This window comes from Eptatretus burgeri, chromosome 6 (assembly GCF_056783735.1).
Source record: "Eptatretus burgeri isolate ZD-2024b chromosome 6, Ebu_testis_v1, whole genome shotgun sequence".
NCBI classification, from domain to species: Eukaryota; Metazoa; Chordata; class Myxini; order Myxiniformes; family Myxinidae; genus Eptatretus; species Eptatretus burgeri.
Window position 1 is genome coordinate 10,120,731 of NC_140966.1, and position 18,414 is coordinate 10,139,144.

The window sequence follows — 18,414 nt, forward strand, 5'->3', positions numbered from 1 at the left end:
AAAATATGGTAAAAGTTAAAATATTGCAGTGATGAGCAAGGTCTATTGAACAAAGTGAGCATGCAACTTTCAGACTGTCTTCTTTAGGCTTCCCGAAATAGTTCCAAACTGCACTTCTGGACCTTTTGAACGACATGTTATCAAAACTTTATCAGTTGATATATTACCTTCCCATCCGTCAGCAAAGCAATCAGCACACTTTACCAGCCAACTCTAAATGCCTTGCCATTCATGCCTTGCTACTCTGACTGACAAACACTCACATTTATTAGTACAGATTGCTTCCGGAAATATTGCTATATATTATTTTGTTCCATCCTCCCATATCCTTCTAAATGGTTCCTGCTGTCAGAGAATAACAGATGTTACCGTTGGAACCGCTACATGAAATTAAGCTCGAGTTCCTTCTTCTTCTTCCTCAATCCCAGAAATAAAACACAGGCTTTTGAAACAGCATACTTTATGATTAAATTGGGGGGTGGGGGAAGAAGTCAACGGGAAAAAAGGAAAAGCAAGCCAGATGGATTGCAAGAGGAGCTTCGAGACCAATGAATCTTAAATTTGTAATCCAATCATGCGACTCTTCCACTGCCAATTAATTTTCCAAGAAGATATTTGTTTGGCCAGATCAATTTTCTTGACAGTGCAGGCAAACAAGGCTAATATGCTAACAGAACTCAAGCAGATATGTCAAACAAAAGTGCACAAACTACGAACAACCAGCTCGATTTGATTTTTAATGTCACATCTCTGAGTTTCAATCAGTGACAGCAACTCCTCACACAACTCTGTGATCAGGGAAAAAAACTCACCACAACCACTGATTTATAGCTGCGAAGGCTGGCCCCAAACCACTGCTGAGACTTGTAGTCAACTCTGCGACGTACATTGGATATGTTCATCACCCGGTCACCTGTTCACCAAGACATGGAAAATGCTCACCAGCATGAAGCGAAACATCCTTAACCTGCTCATCAAGTCATTTAAATCTTGCCTCAACATCTCAGAACACACTATAGATGTGTATGTGACACATTTAGTTAGTGTCGCTATGTTCAGACCGAAACGTTTGTTTATATAAATGACAACATGTATTCAAAGTTAAAACAGACAACAAGAAAACTTTCAAAAAGTAGAAGGCCATTTGTCCATTCATACTTTGATGTACGGTACCTACAATTTGTTAATCTTATGCGTACGAACATGTTCTTATACCGTTAATTTAATTGAACTTGATGTCCACATCTCTCACGATTAATTTACAGATCCCATCTGATCTCCAAGAAGGGAACTGAAACAAGAGTCCTGGCACACAATGGTCTATTCATTTTGAGCTAGACACCTTAGGATATTTTGCATAAACAACATCGATGTGTTCATCTTTCTTATTTAAAAGCTAGATTATGTTATGTTATTTTAAAAAGCAGAAAAATTATCCACAACAAAGCCTTTGTTCAAAGTCAATGTTACAGTAAAGGGTGCATATTGATTAGTGTGAATGTGTACATATATATATATCTTTATTTATTTATATTTTGATATGAATATATATTTATTTATATACATACGTACATATGTACCGTGGAACCCCGACATTTGCGGATTTGATATTCACGGACCATGCATATTCACGGTTTATAAAGTGTGACCTGCTTCTACATTTGCACTTCGCGTATTCACAAATTTTTATTTTTCTTTTTACACTTCAGGACTGGTCTCCTTTGTCCACCACTGCTGATATTAATTTAGCTTGAAGGTTTACTGTCGTCTAAATCTATGCTTCTCAACCTGGGTGAATGGTTCACCCAAGGGTGAATGAGATCAGGATTGGAATGAATGAGAAAGGTGGGGTGAATGGGAGGGTGAATGACTGCTGAAAGTGAATGACTTGTGGGTAAATGTGTTTACTACTCATCGTAGAATCTACTACTATATGATAAGGAAAAATGTAAGGTGTATGATGGGTGGAAAAATGTAAATAGATGACAGGGAAAAAGATCCAAAAATGCTTGAGTCTGCAGGAACCCTGCTGAGTGAACCACGCCATTCCGAGACAATCTTGTCTGCCCCCTGGTCCTGCCTTGGCCAAGTCAGGCAAAGCCATTTCTTGTTCATGGAAATGTGTTTCTTCCACAAAACAAATTATTCACCTCTCTTAGAGTTACAGAAAGTTTCCTCTCACTTTCATGTGCACCTCTTAACTGTCGAAGCAAACTATTTCGGCCTTCGTCTTTGCCCGAGGTCATTATTTACTTTTAACGATGTGTATAATCTGCATCAGGAAGAATATAATTGGTTTTGATTCGTTTATTGTCACATACAGGAAATTTAATTCCGCATATCTCATGAGATCGTGCCTTTTTTTGCAATGTCTCTGAATAAGTTCCTCAAGAGAACAGTGACGAAGGAAAAGGAAACCGAGAAGGTGACCGAAGTCGTGAAAAAAGGGAGAGACATCAGCAGCAGATGTTGGAGATGGCAGAGCAGAGGAGGAGAATCCTGATGCTGATGAGAAAGATGTCGAAAATAATCCTGAAATATATGGCAACTGCAGTGGACAGAAAGTGAAGGGAACAAAACGAAAACAACCACCAGGAAGTTTTGATCCGTCGAAGCCCAAACTTCACAAATGGAAGAAGGAACATGTGATTATGGTCAGGTTGTTGGTGACTGAACCGTCTCCCGCACCAGATTTCCTGGTGAGGAGGGTGTATGGATATGGATACCCAGCAGGATTAAAAACAAAACCTGTGAAAGGGCGGAAGAGCTCCTTGTGAGCCAACGGCCATCCATATCTAGTGCTCAACTGTGTCTGCAGACATCCTCCTGCAGTTGGGTTTGCACTCCAGTCAACGAAAAACACTTCATTCCGCAAAACCCACAAATGCAAAGAAAACTGAAAACCCACTCCTGTGCTACTGCCCTTCACAGGGCAGCTCAGTGGATGACAGGATTGGGGCAAGGCCTTCGGGACCCCCATTCCTTGATGATAGGAGGAAAAGCATGGGGTAAACTTCCTGGGTCAGATTGCAGTGGTGTGTGGCAGAGTGGGGATGAGGTGTCATCCACCAGATGTCGGTCTCCTTGGGTTAACCTGAGGCAGTCCCTTTGGGTGGGTGCCTGAAATGTCCTCTCCCGAAGAGAGGTTGATCACATGTCTCTGTTATCATCTGAGCTCAAGCACTTGAACATCGGTATGACAGCACTCTCTGGGGTTCGGAGACCGGATAGTGGCGAGATCATGGCGGGTGATTACACTTACTATTGGTCTGATCGCTCTGATTGATAGTTACCATGCCCAAGAGTTGCTATAGCTGTGGCCAATAAGCTGACTCCAATGCTAATTGAAGTAATAGTGCTCAACGAGTGTATTATGAGACTAAGGATTTGTCACTCCTTGGGTGTCATTTCCCTGGTCTATGTATGTGTTCCGACTGAGGTGAGTGATCTCACAGTGAAGGACGCCTTCTATGCCACACTCGAGTCTGTGGTTGATCATTGCCCCAGGCGAGATACTCCTCCAGTCTTGGGGGATTTCTATACATTGACTGGAACTGATCGGGATGGTTATGAGACATGTGTTGGTCCCCATGGGTCTGCAACTGTGAACCAGAATAACACAAAGTTCCTTAACTTTGCAAGAAGTGATGAACTTAGGGTGGCTGGTTCATGGTTTTCATGTACCCACAAGCTCATCGATGGACTTGGTATTCCAATGCTGGTGGTGTGGCAAAGGAGGTTGACCATGTGCCCTTTAATGGACACTGGAGGATGATCCAAAACTGTAGGGTCTAACGGAGTCCTCAGTTCCTCAATACCTACCACTGGCTTGTTGTAGCAACTCTGAAGTTGTAGCTTAAATTCGGGAGAATGGTACCATCCCAGCCTTGGCTGCATGTTGGAAAGCAAAAGGATTTGCACTCCGGCCACCGTAAAACACTTCATTTTGCAAAACCCACAAATGCAAAGAAAACTGAAAACCCACTCCGTGGGAGTCCCTCCTGTGCTGCTGCTCATCACAGGATTAGGGCAAAGCCTTCAGGATCCCCATTCCTTGATGACAGGAGGAAAAGCACGGGTACCATCCGAGCCTTAGCTGGATGTTGGCAAGCTCAAGGATGAGAGGGTAGCTGAGGAGTTTGCGAACAGGATTCATGGGGATTTGGGGGGTCTGGGTGCTTTGGGAAATCCTGAAGAGTTGTGGAGTGCCTTTAAGACCACCAACCATGATGTTGCTGGTAGATGTCTTGGAACCCACCATGGGGTGAAGAAGAATTTTGTCTCTCAAGGGACACTGGATACCATTGACCAGTCACAGGGCCAGGCTTAATGGCAGAGCTGAGCTGTTGAGGGAGTTGAAGTATAAAACTGTACGTGCGCTGAGCGTGGACAAGGAGGCCAATGTGCGAGGAATCTGAGAGGGGGTAGAGCATCACCTACGGTGAATGATTCTCATCCTGCTTACAGGGGAATTCGCGCATTGCGGTCAACCAAGCCCATCCCTCGGTGTACTGCAGTTAGAGCAGAGGGTTGTGGACTCTTGACAGAGGAGTCCAAAGTGAATGCCCGCTGGGTCGGTTACTTTGAGCAGCTCTACCAGGCTGATCCACCAGCTATTGAGTTGGATGTCAGGGGTGTTTCTATCCCTATTGTTGACCCTCCAATCAACGGTGGTACACCGTCGTTTGTGGAAACACAGGCTGCAGTGAACCGGTGGAAATGGGGTCAAGCTCTTGGGAGCTGTGGCATCCATGCTGAACTTATCAAGGCTAGTGAAAATGCTGCACTCATGTCATTGCATGCAGTTCTGTGCTCTGCTTGGAAAACAGGCATCATCCCAACTGACTGGAAAAAGGGCCCTTTTGTCCCTCTCTTGAAAGGGAATGGTGATCGCCAGGACTGTAACAACTACCGACGGGTGATGCAATTCTCATTGCCGGGCAAGGTCTTTGATCAGATATTTTTAGATAGGGTTTACCACCATCTGCTTGAGCACCAGCGTCCAGAGCAGTCAGGCTTTACACCAAAGAGGTCAACTATTGACCGTATCCTTGCTCTTCGGGTTCTCACCAAACACAGACGAGAGTTTCGGTAGGGGCTGCTTTGTTGATATCTGTAAAGTGTTCGATTCAGTGAATTTGGATGCCCTCTCGAGGATTCTTGGTTTTCGTGGGGTGCCACCAAAACTGATGAACCTGACATCTGAATGATACTCTGGTACTGTGAGTGCTGTGAGATGTGGTGGTACCATCTCTGACTTATTTCCAGTTGTTTCTGGAGTTCGTCAGGTGTGTGTACTGCCCCCCCCCGCACTTTTCAGCGCTTATGTGGACTGGATTCTGCGGAGGATGGTGGAGAGATCAAGCTGCGGTGCATCGTTTGGGAATGTCAAGATCTCTGATATTGATTTTGCAGATAATGTCATCATCTTTGTGAAGACTCTGGATATCCTTTTGGGGGCCCTTGTGGTGCTGAATGAGAAGTCGGAGCAGTTGGGATTACAGGTTTCCTGGGTCAAAACTAAGATCCAGGCTTTCAATGACATCTTGGATGCTGCTCTCTTGCCTGTACGTGTTTGTGGAGAGGATGCTGAGGTCACAGAGAGATTCACTTTCCTTGGCAGTGATATTCATGTCTCTGCTGGCTGTGAGCCAGAGGTTAATAGATGTCTGAGTGCAGCCTGGGAAGTCATGGATTCGCTGGATCATGGGGTGTGGCGCTGTCGATACCTGTGCAGGACGAAAGTCCGGGTCTTCAGGTCCTTGGTGCTTCCAGTCTTGCTCTACGGATGTGAGACTTGGACTCTGACCAGGGATCTGAGACGGAGACTTAATTCCTTTGGTACCAGGTCTCTTTGGAGAATCCTTGGCTATCGCTGGTCAGACTTTGTGTCCAACGCACAGTTGCTGAGAGAGACTCAAGTGAGATTTGTTACCTACATAGTCCATGAGCGTCAGCTGCGGCTGTCGTATTTTTTTATTGCAAAATATCATGTATGTGGCTCATTTGCCTGATGCTGATCCTGCTCACCAGATTCTCTCAGCGATGGAGCCTCATGAGTGGAGGAGGCCATTGGGCCGACCACGTGTCTCGTGGTTGCAGAATGTTTATCAGAATCTCAAGGAGATGGGGATGGGCCAGGCATCTGCCTGAGGGGTGGTCAGACGGAGGCCCCTGGAGTACCGGAGGAAAGTGGATGCAGCTATGCACTGCTCCGGCACATGCTCCCATACCTGACCAACCTGAATATGTGAAGTGTGGCTTCTTTTTACCAAGAGATGAGTGCTTCAATCCCTTCCGTTCGGTGGAGTGCCTCTCCCTGCCCTGTGACATGCAGCAACGTTTCTCTTGCCCCTTCAAAGCTGCAGCCCCATTTCAACACGCAACATCCACAACACAAAAGTAAGTAAATCAAATTCTTCGAGAGAACACTAGCCACACACTGGAAGCAGCAGAACTCGCTGCGTTTAGGCCTATTTGGTTGTCTTGTATCTTCTTCTGGCATGACATCGTGTTCATTTGCATGAAAATAAATGTTCCGGTATAATCCTTATTTCATCATCAAAAGGTATTTCCTACCCTTTCATTTTCAAATTGCTGTGATTGAATCAATTGCTTCATGATGGTGTACATGAGTTTTTGGAACTACTTGATTTGGGTGAATGACAGTGGAAAAGGTTGAGAAGCAAATGGTTGAGACTAAATAATCTGATCTTGATCGGGTGACCCAACTTGAAATTGTATATGTACACACACACACACACACACACATATATATATATATATATATATATATATATATATATATATATATATATATATATATATATATATATATATATATATATATATATATATATATATATATATATATATACACATATACACACACACACACACACACACACACACACACACACACACACACACACACACACACACACACACACACACACACACACACACACAACCCATTTCCACCAGGCAGTTGTGGTTGGTGAGTTGTTTGAATCAACATGTGATTTCCCACGGGGTATTGCAGTTTCTTTTCTTTTTAAAGTGTTGCAATCAATATGATGTTAATGTTCATGGAAACTGGCTATTAGTTTTCAAAATATCATAAAGTACCTAACAGAGAAGTGCCTCGAATGTTCCCTCATATGAGGGGTGCCCAAAGTGAATTGAACAATTTGAACAAGGGAATTAACATCGTTTAAAAAAAAACAAAACTGTGTTTCCATTCACACAAGGCATTGTCACCATGTGAGTATGTATTTCGTCTGCCTCACATGTATATGAAAAGAAAGTGGAAGCTAGTAAGGAGTCCCAGGTTGCATTTGTAAGGGAGTTCGTTACCAATTGGGTGTCGAATATTTCGGGAATTTGTTAAGAATGTCCTTTTTATAAAATGAAAATTGCCCCAAACAAGACATAAAGCCACTCTAAGTAAGGGGCTAAGGGAAGGTTATATGAAAACATCCAAGACACAGGAAGTAGTAGAAGTCAGGTGAAATGCATTGGCACCTCCAAGATGCAAGAAGTTGGAATTGACATTCCTCTTCAAGCTGAGTAGATCGTAGGATAATGAGCAGCACGCTACAGGTAGTTAATTCCAAAGCGGGATGGCACGAGGGATAAAACTATCTGCATAGCCTTTCGTTCTGTACTTTGGATCAGCTATAGTACATAGGTGTGCAGAGATGGCAAACCGAGTCTTGTGTCCAAACACTCGTACAGGAGGAACCAAGTTAGAAAGTCTAGCAGAACAGTAAAACAGATGAAGAGTGGCAACTGACCTACGGTAAGAGAGCGGTTGAAGAGTTGAACCCATCTCCGCACCAACCAGGTTAACTGTGTGTTTCTGGAGCCTATCAAGTAAATATAAGTGGCAGGCTGGTGCTCCAGCCCAAATGTGCAACAGTACTCCACAAGGGGATGTATAGTTGTCTTATGCAGATACAAGACAGTATCAGGAGGTAAATACCTTTTCGCTTGATTGAGACAACCAACTCGCTTGGAATCATTCTTAGCAATACCAGACATACACTTATCCCATTGGAGGCTAGACGACATGTCTAGATCAAGAAGCCAAAGCTCAGATGATTCTGTTAAGGTTGAAGACCCCATGGGCACAGAAAGGAAATACCTGTTTTTGGAGCGAGACATGGACAACAATTTAGTTTTCTGTGCAATAAAGGTTATGAGCCAATCATGCTTCAACACATTCTATAAATCATTGTCTAGTGAAACTCCAAATTCATTATGAGTAGTGTCGAGTGAATCAGCAGATGTACAGTAAAGTGAGGAGTCATAAGGATCCATGGCTAGCTGAGACAAAACATTATCAGGAAGATAATTGATATAATATAAACAAGGAACAGAGTGGGACCAAGGACAGAGTGCTGTGGAATACCACAAATGATAGAGTAAGTAGAAGATTGTACTCTCAAGTATCACCTTCATATTGCAATTTGTAAGGAAAGCCAAAATGATTGAATGCATCACTCGAGATACACCATACGACTGAAGCTTGTGGAGCAGACCCTTGTGCCACACTTTATCAAAGGCTTTCAAGATATCCAAAGGAACTCATCGAGCTTCACCTTTGAGCTCCAATGCCCTGTTGAAATGATCTGTACTTCAGGATAGTCGATCACCAGGAGGGAGAATGGCAAAATCCATACTGGCAGTCAGTGAAAAGTTCAGACCTCCAGACGGCTGAGAAGTTGTTCATTGATGAAGTATTCAAATACCTTACTTATTACAGGAAGCAGGCTGATGGGGCAATCGTTACTTTTGACAGCATAATAGTCACAAACTGTTAAGACTGCTAAGGTTTCTCAGTAAATTATATCGATGAAAAGGTCATTATATGTTGGACATAATTGACTGAATAGTTTGTGGTTATATAATTTTTTTTACTTTGGGTAGGTGTACGAACCAGCAACTGATATATACGTACTTTGTAAAAAAAAAATTAATATTTTCATACTTTGCTAAGCTCTGCCCTGAATGGACAGAGCTTCACAGAATGGCAGAGAATACTGTTGTGGAGATTAAGATATCAATTTATATTTTCCTAGGAATGTCCTTTGACAGCATATTAGTCATTAATTGTTAAGATTGCTGAGGTTTCTCGATCAAGTGAATCGATGAAAAGGTTACATGTTCGACGGAATTGACTGACTACTTTGTGGTTACATTATTTTTTGCTTCAGCCGGTGTGTGAACCAGCGACTGAGTGTATACACTGTCTGTGTGTACAACCTAAATATGCACATAACACAAAATTGCCTGAACATCGATATTTGTAGACCTCCGCATGCATGCACTGTCCGGACCCAAGAGCTCTTAAATAAGGTATCATTCAGCATTATGTGTGCTGTAGTTTCAATGTTTACCTCATTCAGACACAATCATGCAACTTGCATTTATATAGGTATATATGTTGTATTTATACAGATATATAGATTGTATTTATACTTGCATTTATACAGATATATAGATTGTATTTATACTTGTATTTATACAGATATATAGATTGTATTTATACTTGTATTTATACAGATATATAGATTGTATTTATACTTGTATTTATACAGATATATAGATTGTATTTATACTTACATTTATACAGATATATAGATTGTATTTATACTTATATTTATACAGATATATAGATTGTATTTATACTTACATTTATACAGATATATAGATTGTATTTATACTTACATTTATACAGATATATAGATTGTATTTATACAGATACAGTATATCGATTGTATTTATACTTACATTTGTATAGACAAGCCGGTAGGCGACATGGCTGCTCACTCTCGATGGAAAGCTGGCCGACGCGACTTGCCGATATTTATGTACATGCTATCAATCAATTTAGCACAATAAATATGATTATCACAGCCCTCTTAGTTTGCGCCCAGAAACCCGCCTTGTGAAATTTCAGGCATGTTTCCAAAGAGACTCTAACAAATGGCAGCCCTGGTAATTCCATTTATCTATTCGCAAAAGATTTTATTTTTTATATGATGCTGCAAGACATTCTCCTTGGGCACAAAAAAAGACAGGTCCCTCGGAGGTATTGATTTTTTCATACAATCCACAATAAGTGTACGATGTACGATAAAGTATTTCAGCTGTTGCTAAGCAACGGAGATGTGCATAGCAACCATTCATTTTTGTGTACATGCGAGCCACATTGCACACATTTCACCCAAGTTTCATCAAAATCAGACTCTTTCTCTTAGAGATATTCGCAATTAACCATTTGTGAAATGTTCGACATGGACTCGCCCAAAACCTATCTCCTCCTACAAATATTTTTTGTTAGGGCTGCAAATTGGCATGAAGGGAGCTAGATAGATTGCGCACAGAACTCTAAGCTTCGATTTTTCGATTTATTTTTTCTTTTTTTCGATTTTTTTAACCACTTTAAAGGACCGTTGCTATGCCGTTGCTGGGGCCCGGGGTCCCAGATTCGAAAGCACATGATTCCCAGAAATATTGGTCCTACCTACCAAATTTCATTGAAATCGGTTGAGTGGTTGAGCCCCGAGGCTTGACCAAAGTTTCGCGGACAGACAGACAGATGGATATGTCCAGAATAAGGGTGCTCTAAGAGCAGCTAATATATAGATTGTTTTTATACTTACATTTATACAGATATATATATATATATATATATATATATATATATATATATATATATATATATATATATTGTATTTATACTTACATTTATACAGATATATAGATTGTATTTATACTTGCATTTATACAGATATATAGATTGTATTTATACTTGCATTTATACAGATATATAGATTGTATTTATACTTGCATTTGTATGGGCACGCATGAAGCGATAAGCAGAGTTCGGTAATTGGTTCATTTTGTCTGTCGATCTGTCTACAAATTTCAATTTATGATTTAATCGTCAGATGTTAATTTAAGTTGAATGTTAATAATTTGAACACAAATCGGAACATGAATCGGAAAATGAACCTGTAGTTGAACAGTACTTTGGCTCTGAATTCATCCTGATCGCACAAGCGCAGAGAAGAGTGAGATAATTGTTTTTGTCTGTCTGCCTGTCTGGCAGTCAAACAAAATTGAAAATCATTCCAAACAGGAAACTTAGTTTTTAGCGACTTCATAAAGGACACAAACAGCAGGCACAAAGAACTAATGTAGTGTGTTAAGTAAGGTGGTGTAAAAGACGCTGCATCAATAGCGGTAAATTTGTGAAAAAAATGCATTTTTCTACAACCTTTAAAAATCCTAATTTTATTTCATTTGAATTCTAAGCTTGAACACACTGCAGAACACAAATATCACCAACTTGGTACTTTCAAAAACTTTTCGTTTCGCAGTACTTGGACAAAATATTATGGCATTTTACATCATCTCGATCAATCCAATATGCCGTTCGTAGACCCTGCCCATGTCTCTTTTTCTCAAGACTGTGCGGAGTTAGGAGTTTCCTTGAACTCCATAGTTACCTCTGCCACCAAAGGTGGACAGAGGTTATGCTTTCACCCCTGTCTGGCTGTTTGTCTGCCTATTTGTCTTTCTGTTTGTCTGTATGAACAGGATATCTCAAAAAGTTGTGGACGGATTCTGGCGAAACTTGGTGGACACGAGTGTCTGACAGGGATGGATTGATTCAATTTTGGTGTAGATCCAAATCCGGATATGAGAATTTTTTAGTTTTTCAAAGTGATTCTTCACCATTGAGAGATAGGGCCAAAAACGATATATAGCATGATATTTCAATACGAGGTCAGTCGAATGTAGAAAGCAGGATTGAAATTAGAACCACAGATGCTTCGATCAACAGCGAAGAATCATTAGAAATGAAGTACCTAAATAATAAAGAGTGAGCTAGGAGGATTTATGATTCATCTTGGAATTCTAATACCATGAAAGAACAAGTCACAAGTTGCATCAAGCAAGAGTATGGCCCACGTTTTTTGAACACAGAATAATTTCCTAGCGAATCAGTGTGTCTGTTGCAACTAGCTTTACATGGTATAAGGAATCCAACACACAAAACACTACATGCCAGTGCTGTCGAAGACCAAGGGCTTGCAATCCATTGTCGGCCAAGTGCAAAGATAGACCGCTCCGCCTTCAACGATTAATCGTTGGGTGGTGTTTGCCCGTGGTGCACCCACCAACATGCTCCACCTGGGAGAGAATTATGCAGAAGATATGATTAGAAGTTTGTGCAGCGTAGTGAATATATGGTTAAGATGAGGGGGTGGTGGACTCTCAGCTAAGAGAATTGCTAAAGAGAGCCCCCCCCTCCACCCTTCCCATCAGCTATATTAAATGTATAGCAGTTCATTTTTACAAGGGTTAATAAGAGAACTGACCTCATAGGTTATCATATGCAATCAGACCCCACAGCCCCATTTTTATCTCACCTGGAACGCAGTTCTGGGGAACTGATGGGATGGTGTGTCATTTGTCTGTCAGTCCGTCAGTCCATCAGTCAGTCCGTCCGTCCGTCCACAAATACTTTCAACTTCTCTGAAACTACGCATCGGATTTCGATGAAACTTTGCCACAACGTTCATCACAGTGTATGTACCAAAGGTTGCTCATGGCATTAAAAAACTGGCCCTAAGGGGGTGTTACAGGGGGTTGCACCCCAAAATTGGTATTTGCTTTTTTTCTCAGAAATTACACATGCAATTCTGATGAAACTTGACCACATGGCATTAAATTGACCACATTGACCACATGGCTTGATCATGCCATTAAAAAGTCTGGATTTAAAGGGGTCTACTGTGGGAGTTTATGAGGGGGGGTATTGCCCCCCCCCCAATATGTATTTGCTTTGTTCTCCGAAACTACACACATAATTTCGATGAAACTTGACCACAACCTTCATCACCAATGCTGTACCAAAGTTTGTTCAAGCCATTTAAAAAATTTGAGGTCTAAAGGGGTCTATGGGGGGGGGGGAGGAGGGGGTGGCTTCCCTAAAATAGGTATATGCTTTCTTCTCAGAAACGACATGCAATTCTGATGAAATTTGACCACAACCTTCATCACCCATCATGCACGAAAGTTTGTTCACGACATTAAAAAAAACTTGGGGTCTTATGGATTCTAAGTGGGGGTGCCTTCAAAAATATGTATTTGCTTTCTTCTCAGACACTACACACATGATTCCAATGAAACTTGACCACCGCCTTCATCACCCATGATATACAAAAGATTGTTCATGGCACTAAAAAAAAAAAATTGGGTTCCGAGGCATCTACAGGGTAGATGCCCCCCAAAGAGATATTTGCTTTCTTTTCAGAAACTACATGCACAATTCTGATGAAACTTCACCACAACCTTTATTACCCATGATGCACTAAAGTTTGTTCACAGCATCAAATAATAAATCCAAAGGTATTTACTTTCTTCTCCATTATATATTTGGTGGGTCATCCAGGCCGACCAGTGGTTGCCTGGTTATCATATTCAGCCACTACCAGGTGAGTACCCAGGGGTATTGCCCCTATGTTTCCAATTTAATAACTGGGTAAATGCAAGTGATAAAGGTAAATCTGTACAAAACCTGGAGGAAAAAAAAATCTGAAATTAGAATTTATTGTTAAAAATATGTATTTCTATTTCTAAAATAGCTCAATAAGTACCTGTTCATGCATTGGTTACACAAAACCAACATATTGATCGAAGTTGCTACACCATTATTTTTGCTGGATGAAGAAACAAGAGCTTGTAGAGCAAGTCCAGAGGCATTGTGTGGATGAATGGGTTTGTGAAATTATACTACAAGATCTTATCAATGGCAAATCAGATGAAATGTGTCAGTAACAAAGTTTCTTCAGCAAACAAGGATGGTGTTACCATAAACCAGTGAAACTAATCTGGATTGCTGTTCTTGGGATCAATCTGTGAATCCAGCAGATACCGCTCACAGACATGTCAATCTCACACACTGGGCATGAGACTCACACAATTCGCCAATGTGTCATGCTGTCACGCATCTCGTGCTATAAGTCAGGCATTTTGATTTTTTTTTGTCCGGATAAGTCCGGATAAGCACACGGATAAGTCCAGGACTCGGCGGGTCGCTTATCGACCGTGAACGCCAATAACTCAACCATGTGACTTGGGGTCCTCCGTCTAATGGAAACCAGTTACCTAGTGGTTATGTGATCTAATTACTGGGGGACATGCCCTCGGTACGCCTTGTTCAAACTGGATCACCTTATCAGATCAGATGCAGCCAAGCGTAACTGCCAAGGATGTACCAGCTAGGAAACAGATCGTTGGGGGATAACGTCCCGGCTAAGCTAGGAGACGGACCATGCTGGACCAATGAAGGAAAAGATGAAGACGAGCTGGGAACATTTCTATACAAAGCATTTATTTACAATTAGCGAAAAATTGTATGTAGCACAGTAAATGGGGTTCATTATTATGTACAGCAGAGATAGCAAGGAATTTGTGGGGTGCAACAAAAGGCGAGCAATTTACAAAAGCAGACACAAAGCAGACTTATACCATTATATCTTCTACAATCGTAATTTAAACTACAACAGGCACCACGCACGTGCGCGCGCACGCACATGCACGCACGCGCACGCGCACACACACACACACACACACACACACACACACACACACACACACACACACACACCCACCCACACACACACACACCCACCCACACACACACACATCTGATGAAGATTAGTTAGCCAGAAGGAAGGAGAGCAGATGAGAACTAACGGCCTCCCAATACCTGGCGCGGTTGGCCAACCGCGCAACCCAGTATGCTTTGGGGGATGCTCCGCTTGAGTGATCCCACCTCAAGAGTCGGCGCATTATCTCTTGTTTGATCACTTTGCCGAGGCTTGTGGAAATGTGTGCTTTGCACTGCTCCAGAATGTCTGTCGCATACCAACCCCGAGTGCAAATGCAGCGATAGGCAGACAACGAGATGCAGCGAAGAGAGGGCAGAGCAGAGAGGTGGAGAAGTGGGCACGGCAAACAGGCGGAGACAGTGCATGTCAATCAGGCAAGAGGGAACAGAGAGAGAGAGAGAGGAGAGAGAGAAAGAGAGAGAGAGAGAGAGCACGGGACAGCTTCGCAATCTGCCTTTTATAAGCCCTGGGCGAAGGGAAGGGCGATGACTCGAAGCGATGCGCCGTCATCCGAATTGTGCCCTTCCATTGGATCCTAGCCCTGCCCTGCCAGGCTCCTGGGGCCGGCAGTGGCCTCATTCGCACATCCGGCGCAATGTGGCCCGGAGCCCTTCACAGAACTCTGGGGCCATGTTCTGGTGACTTGACGAGGGTCGTGTCGGTCCTGCATTCCCATTCGGGGCACCCCTGGCGAGCTGCGGTTGGTGCTGTTAACGCGCTTTGCCCGTCCCCGCACCACGTGGTTCGAGTGGCCTGGGCCATGCAGCATGCTCGTTTGGTGGCAATTTGCATCGAAGTGGAGATGCGTGGAGGCACGGGGTGATTGTTCCTGTGTGCGGGACATGTTGGTGGTCAAGGTGGTGCTTCTGCTGAGCGAAGGTTGAGCAAGGTGAGACACATTGTAAATTGGCACGCCATGCACATGCTGTCTCATAGGGTGGCTGCCTGAGTGCAGTGACTGCTTCAATTTGTATCATGGATAAAAGGAAAGAGTTTGAATGAAAATCTGGATTGAATGGCAGATAGAGATACAACAAGAAGCAAATACTTCGATATCGCGTAGCTGGGGGCAGTAAAAGTCGAGGTTAAGAATGATGAAACAATTTTGCAGTTATAAAATTTAAATGTAGACATGGTGAATTAGCATGCATGATGGGATGAGTTTTGACGTTGGACACATTTCTATTTATAGCCCTCAGATCAAAGGGACGTACGTGGCCAAAAGTGTGACAGAAGACGTGACAGAAGACACAGAACAGAATAGCCAATTATATAACAGCGCGATGTCTCCGTGCTGTAATTAGACCGAGCTAAAAGACCCATGCAACACACTTCGTCCCATTAACCCAGTAGACATGAGAGGAAGGTCTGACTGCACGATTACTAATGAAATAACTGCCTGGGGATCACTGTATGTTAGGTGCCATCGCCTCAGAGACATGTGGCTTTGCAAAACCACAACATTATTAAAAAAGATATAGATATACATATATACATATTGTTACGAATTCGCGCCCGCTGGCGTGCGATCGGCCGCTTTCCACGAATAGCAAACGCGTCGCCCACCGGACGGACAATTCAGTCGTGACCCTCCTGGAACTATCGCCAGAAACCAGTCACGGGTGAGGGTTTAACCTCACCACAGCCCAGTCCGCATTCTACCCGCGCGAAATAGGGTCACTCGCCGAGTATCGAAATACCTAAGTACTCACGCGGGTAACCTACCGAGGGGCAATACCTCGCCGCAGGTCGGCTTGGGACACGAACCGCTTAAGCGGTTCGTTCCGTTCTACAGCGATAACCGAGCGGGTATTATCGCCGACCTCGACGGATCCGATTCTCCTTACCGGGTGTTGAAAACCCAACTAATTATTCCGCGATGCAAGATGGCATTTCCAATGGGGAATAGAGGATGCAACGAACGGGATACATTTCACACAAGGACATTTATGCACTATCTACACGTATACAGGCAAGGCAGTCATGCAATGTACAAGAAACAAATAGAATGCGTTACCACCGACTACAATGAGAGTGTACAAGCACAGTCACTTTACAGTTTTACTTAACAGACGGCGCCACGACAACATTCATTCAAAAACCCAAAAGAAACACAAGAAAAGACCCCCTCACAGACAAGGGGGTCAGGCTGGACCACTTGGGTCTTTATGGCACGGGACTTGGGACACCGAACGGGTCCTACGAGACCGTAGCAGTTACCTGCACCCTCGAGGTGCCTCGATGGTCGCCGAGCTCTCTCTGGCACTCTCCCCCATGGACGCGCAGGTTCGTGCCCCACAGCCGGCAGAGCTGCGCCTCCCGTCCGTGTCTCCGGTATGTTGCCCGGACTCTCCACCAACCCACGCCTCTGGTGTACGGGTCGCTCCACAGACCCAGAGACCAAGAGACCAAGACAAGACCATGGCCAAGAGAAGGGCGCAAAACGAAGAGGAGGAGACCAGACCAGGAGAAGAGCGCCAACGAAGAGGACGAGGAGAGCAAGGCTCGCAGCTGTCCACCTTATATAGCCTGGGGCTCTGCCCTTCGTCCCTCCCCGTTTTTGGCTCCGCCTCCCTTTGAGAAGCTTCTCGAAAAGGGGCGTTTCTCAACTCCGACCGCCTCACTCCTCGTATCCACCAATCGCGAGCGAGCTGCCTCGCCCTTCTCGTTACACCAGCCTCGGAGAAAAAAGGCGGTAAAAAACCCACACTCACCATTGGAGGTGTCTTATCCTCATTCTTTTACGCCCGCGTTCTCGGACCCCTTTTGAACGCGGAAAGAGTCGTAGCGTGGTCTGTGGAGGGTGGCATTTGCAAGCTGGCGTAGTGGCAAAGATGGTTAAATGGTGGTGGTGTTGTTGTGGCGATCGTAGCATGGTTGGCATTGTGGCGTAGTTGGGGTGGTTGTGTTGTTGACGTCGTGGTTTGTTGTAATGGTGGGCGAGATATGTCGGTTCAAAATAATGATAGGGAAAGAAAAACCTACCTCAAAGGATCACAGCCCCGTGATACGAATAATTCCCATTAAACAACGGTGGGGATATCTAACTGAACACAGACTTATCGATCTAACTGATCTAAGGAACCTTTATGGTGTTCTGCGAATTTCCACAGCTGTAACAATATATACATACATATATATATATATATATATATATATATATATATATATATACATATATATACATATATATATATATACATACATATATACATATATATACATATATATACATATATATATATATATATATATATATATATATATATATATATATATATACATACATATATACATATATATACATATATATACATATATACATATATATACATATATATATATATATATATATATATATATATATATATATATATATATATATATATATATACATATATATATATACACATATACATATATATATATATATATACATACATATATATATATATACATATATATACATACATATATACATACATATATACATACATATATATATATATATATATACACACATATATATATATATATACATATACATATATATATATATATATATATATATATATATATATATATATATATATATACATACATATATATGTATAAATATACATACATATATGTATAAATATACATACATATATATGTATATGTATACACACACACACACACACACACACACACACACACACACACACACACACACACACAC

General features: G+C 42.4%; 1 protein-coding gene across 1 annotated transcript in view; it reads right to left on the minus strand.

Annotated features, from left to right (window-relative positions):
* Nucleotides 1-18,414, minus strand: part of LOC147024232 (integrin alpha-8-like) — an 84,892-nt gene that overhangs the window by 51,368 nt on the left and 15,110 nt on the right. Inside the window, exons 2-3 of the mRNA XM_085883937.1 lie at nt 12,083-12,207; nt 813-913 (exon numbers count right to left, since the gene is read on the minus strand). Of these exons, the coding sequence (XP_085740063.1) occupies nt 813-913; nt 12,083-12,207 (226 nt within the window). The remainder of the gene's footprint in view (nt 1-812; nt 914-12,082; nt 12,208-18,414) is intronic.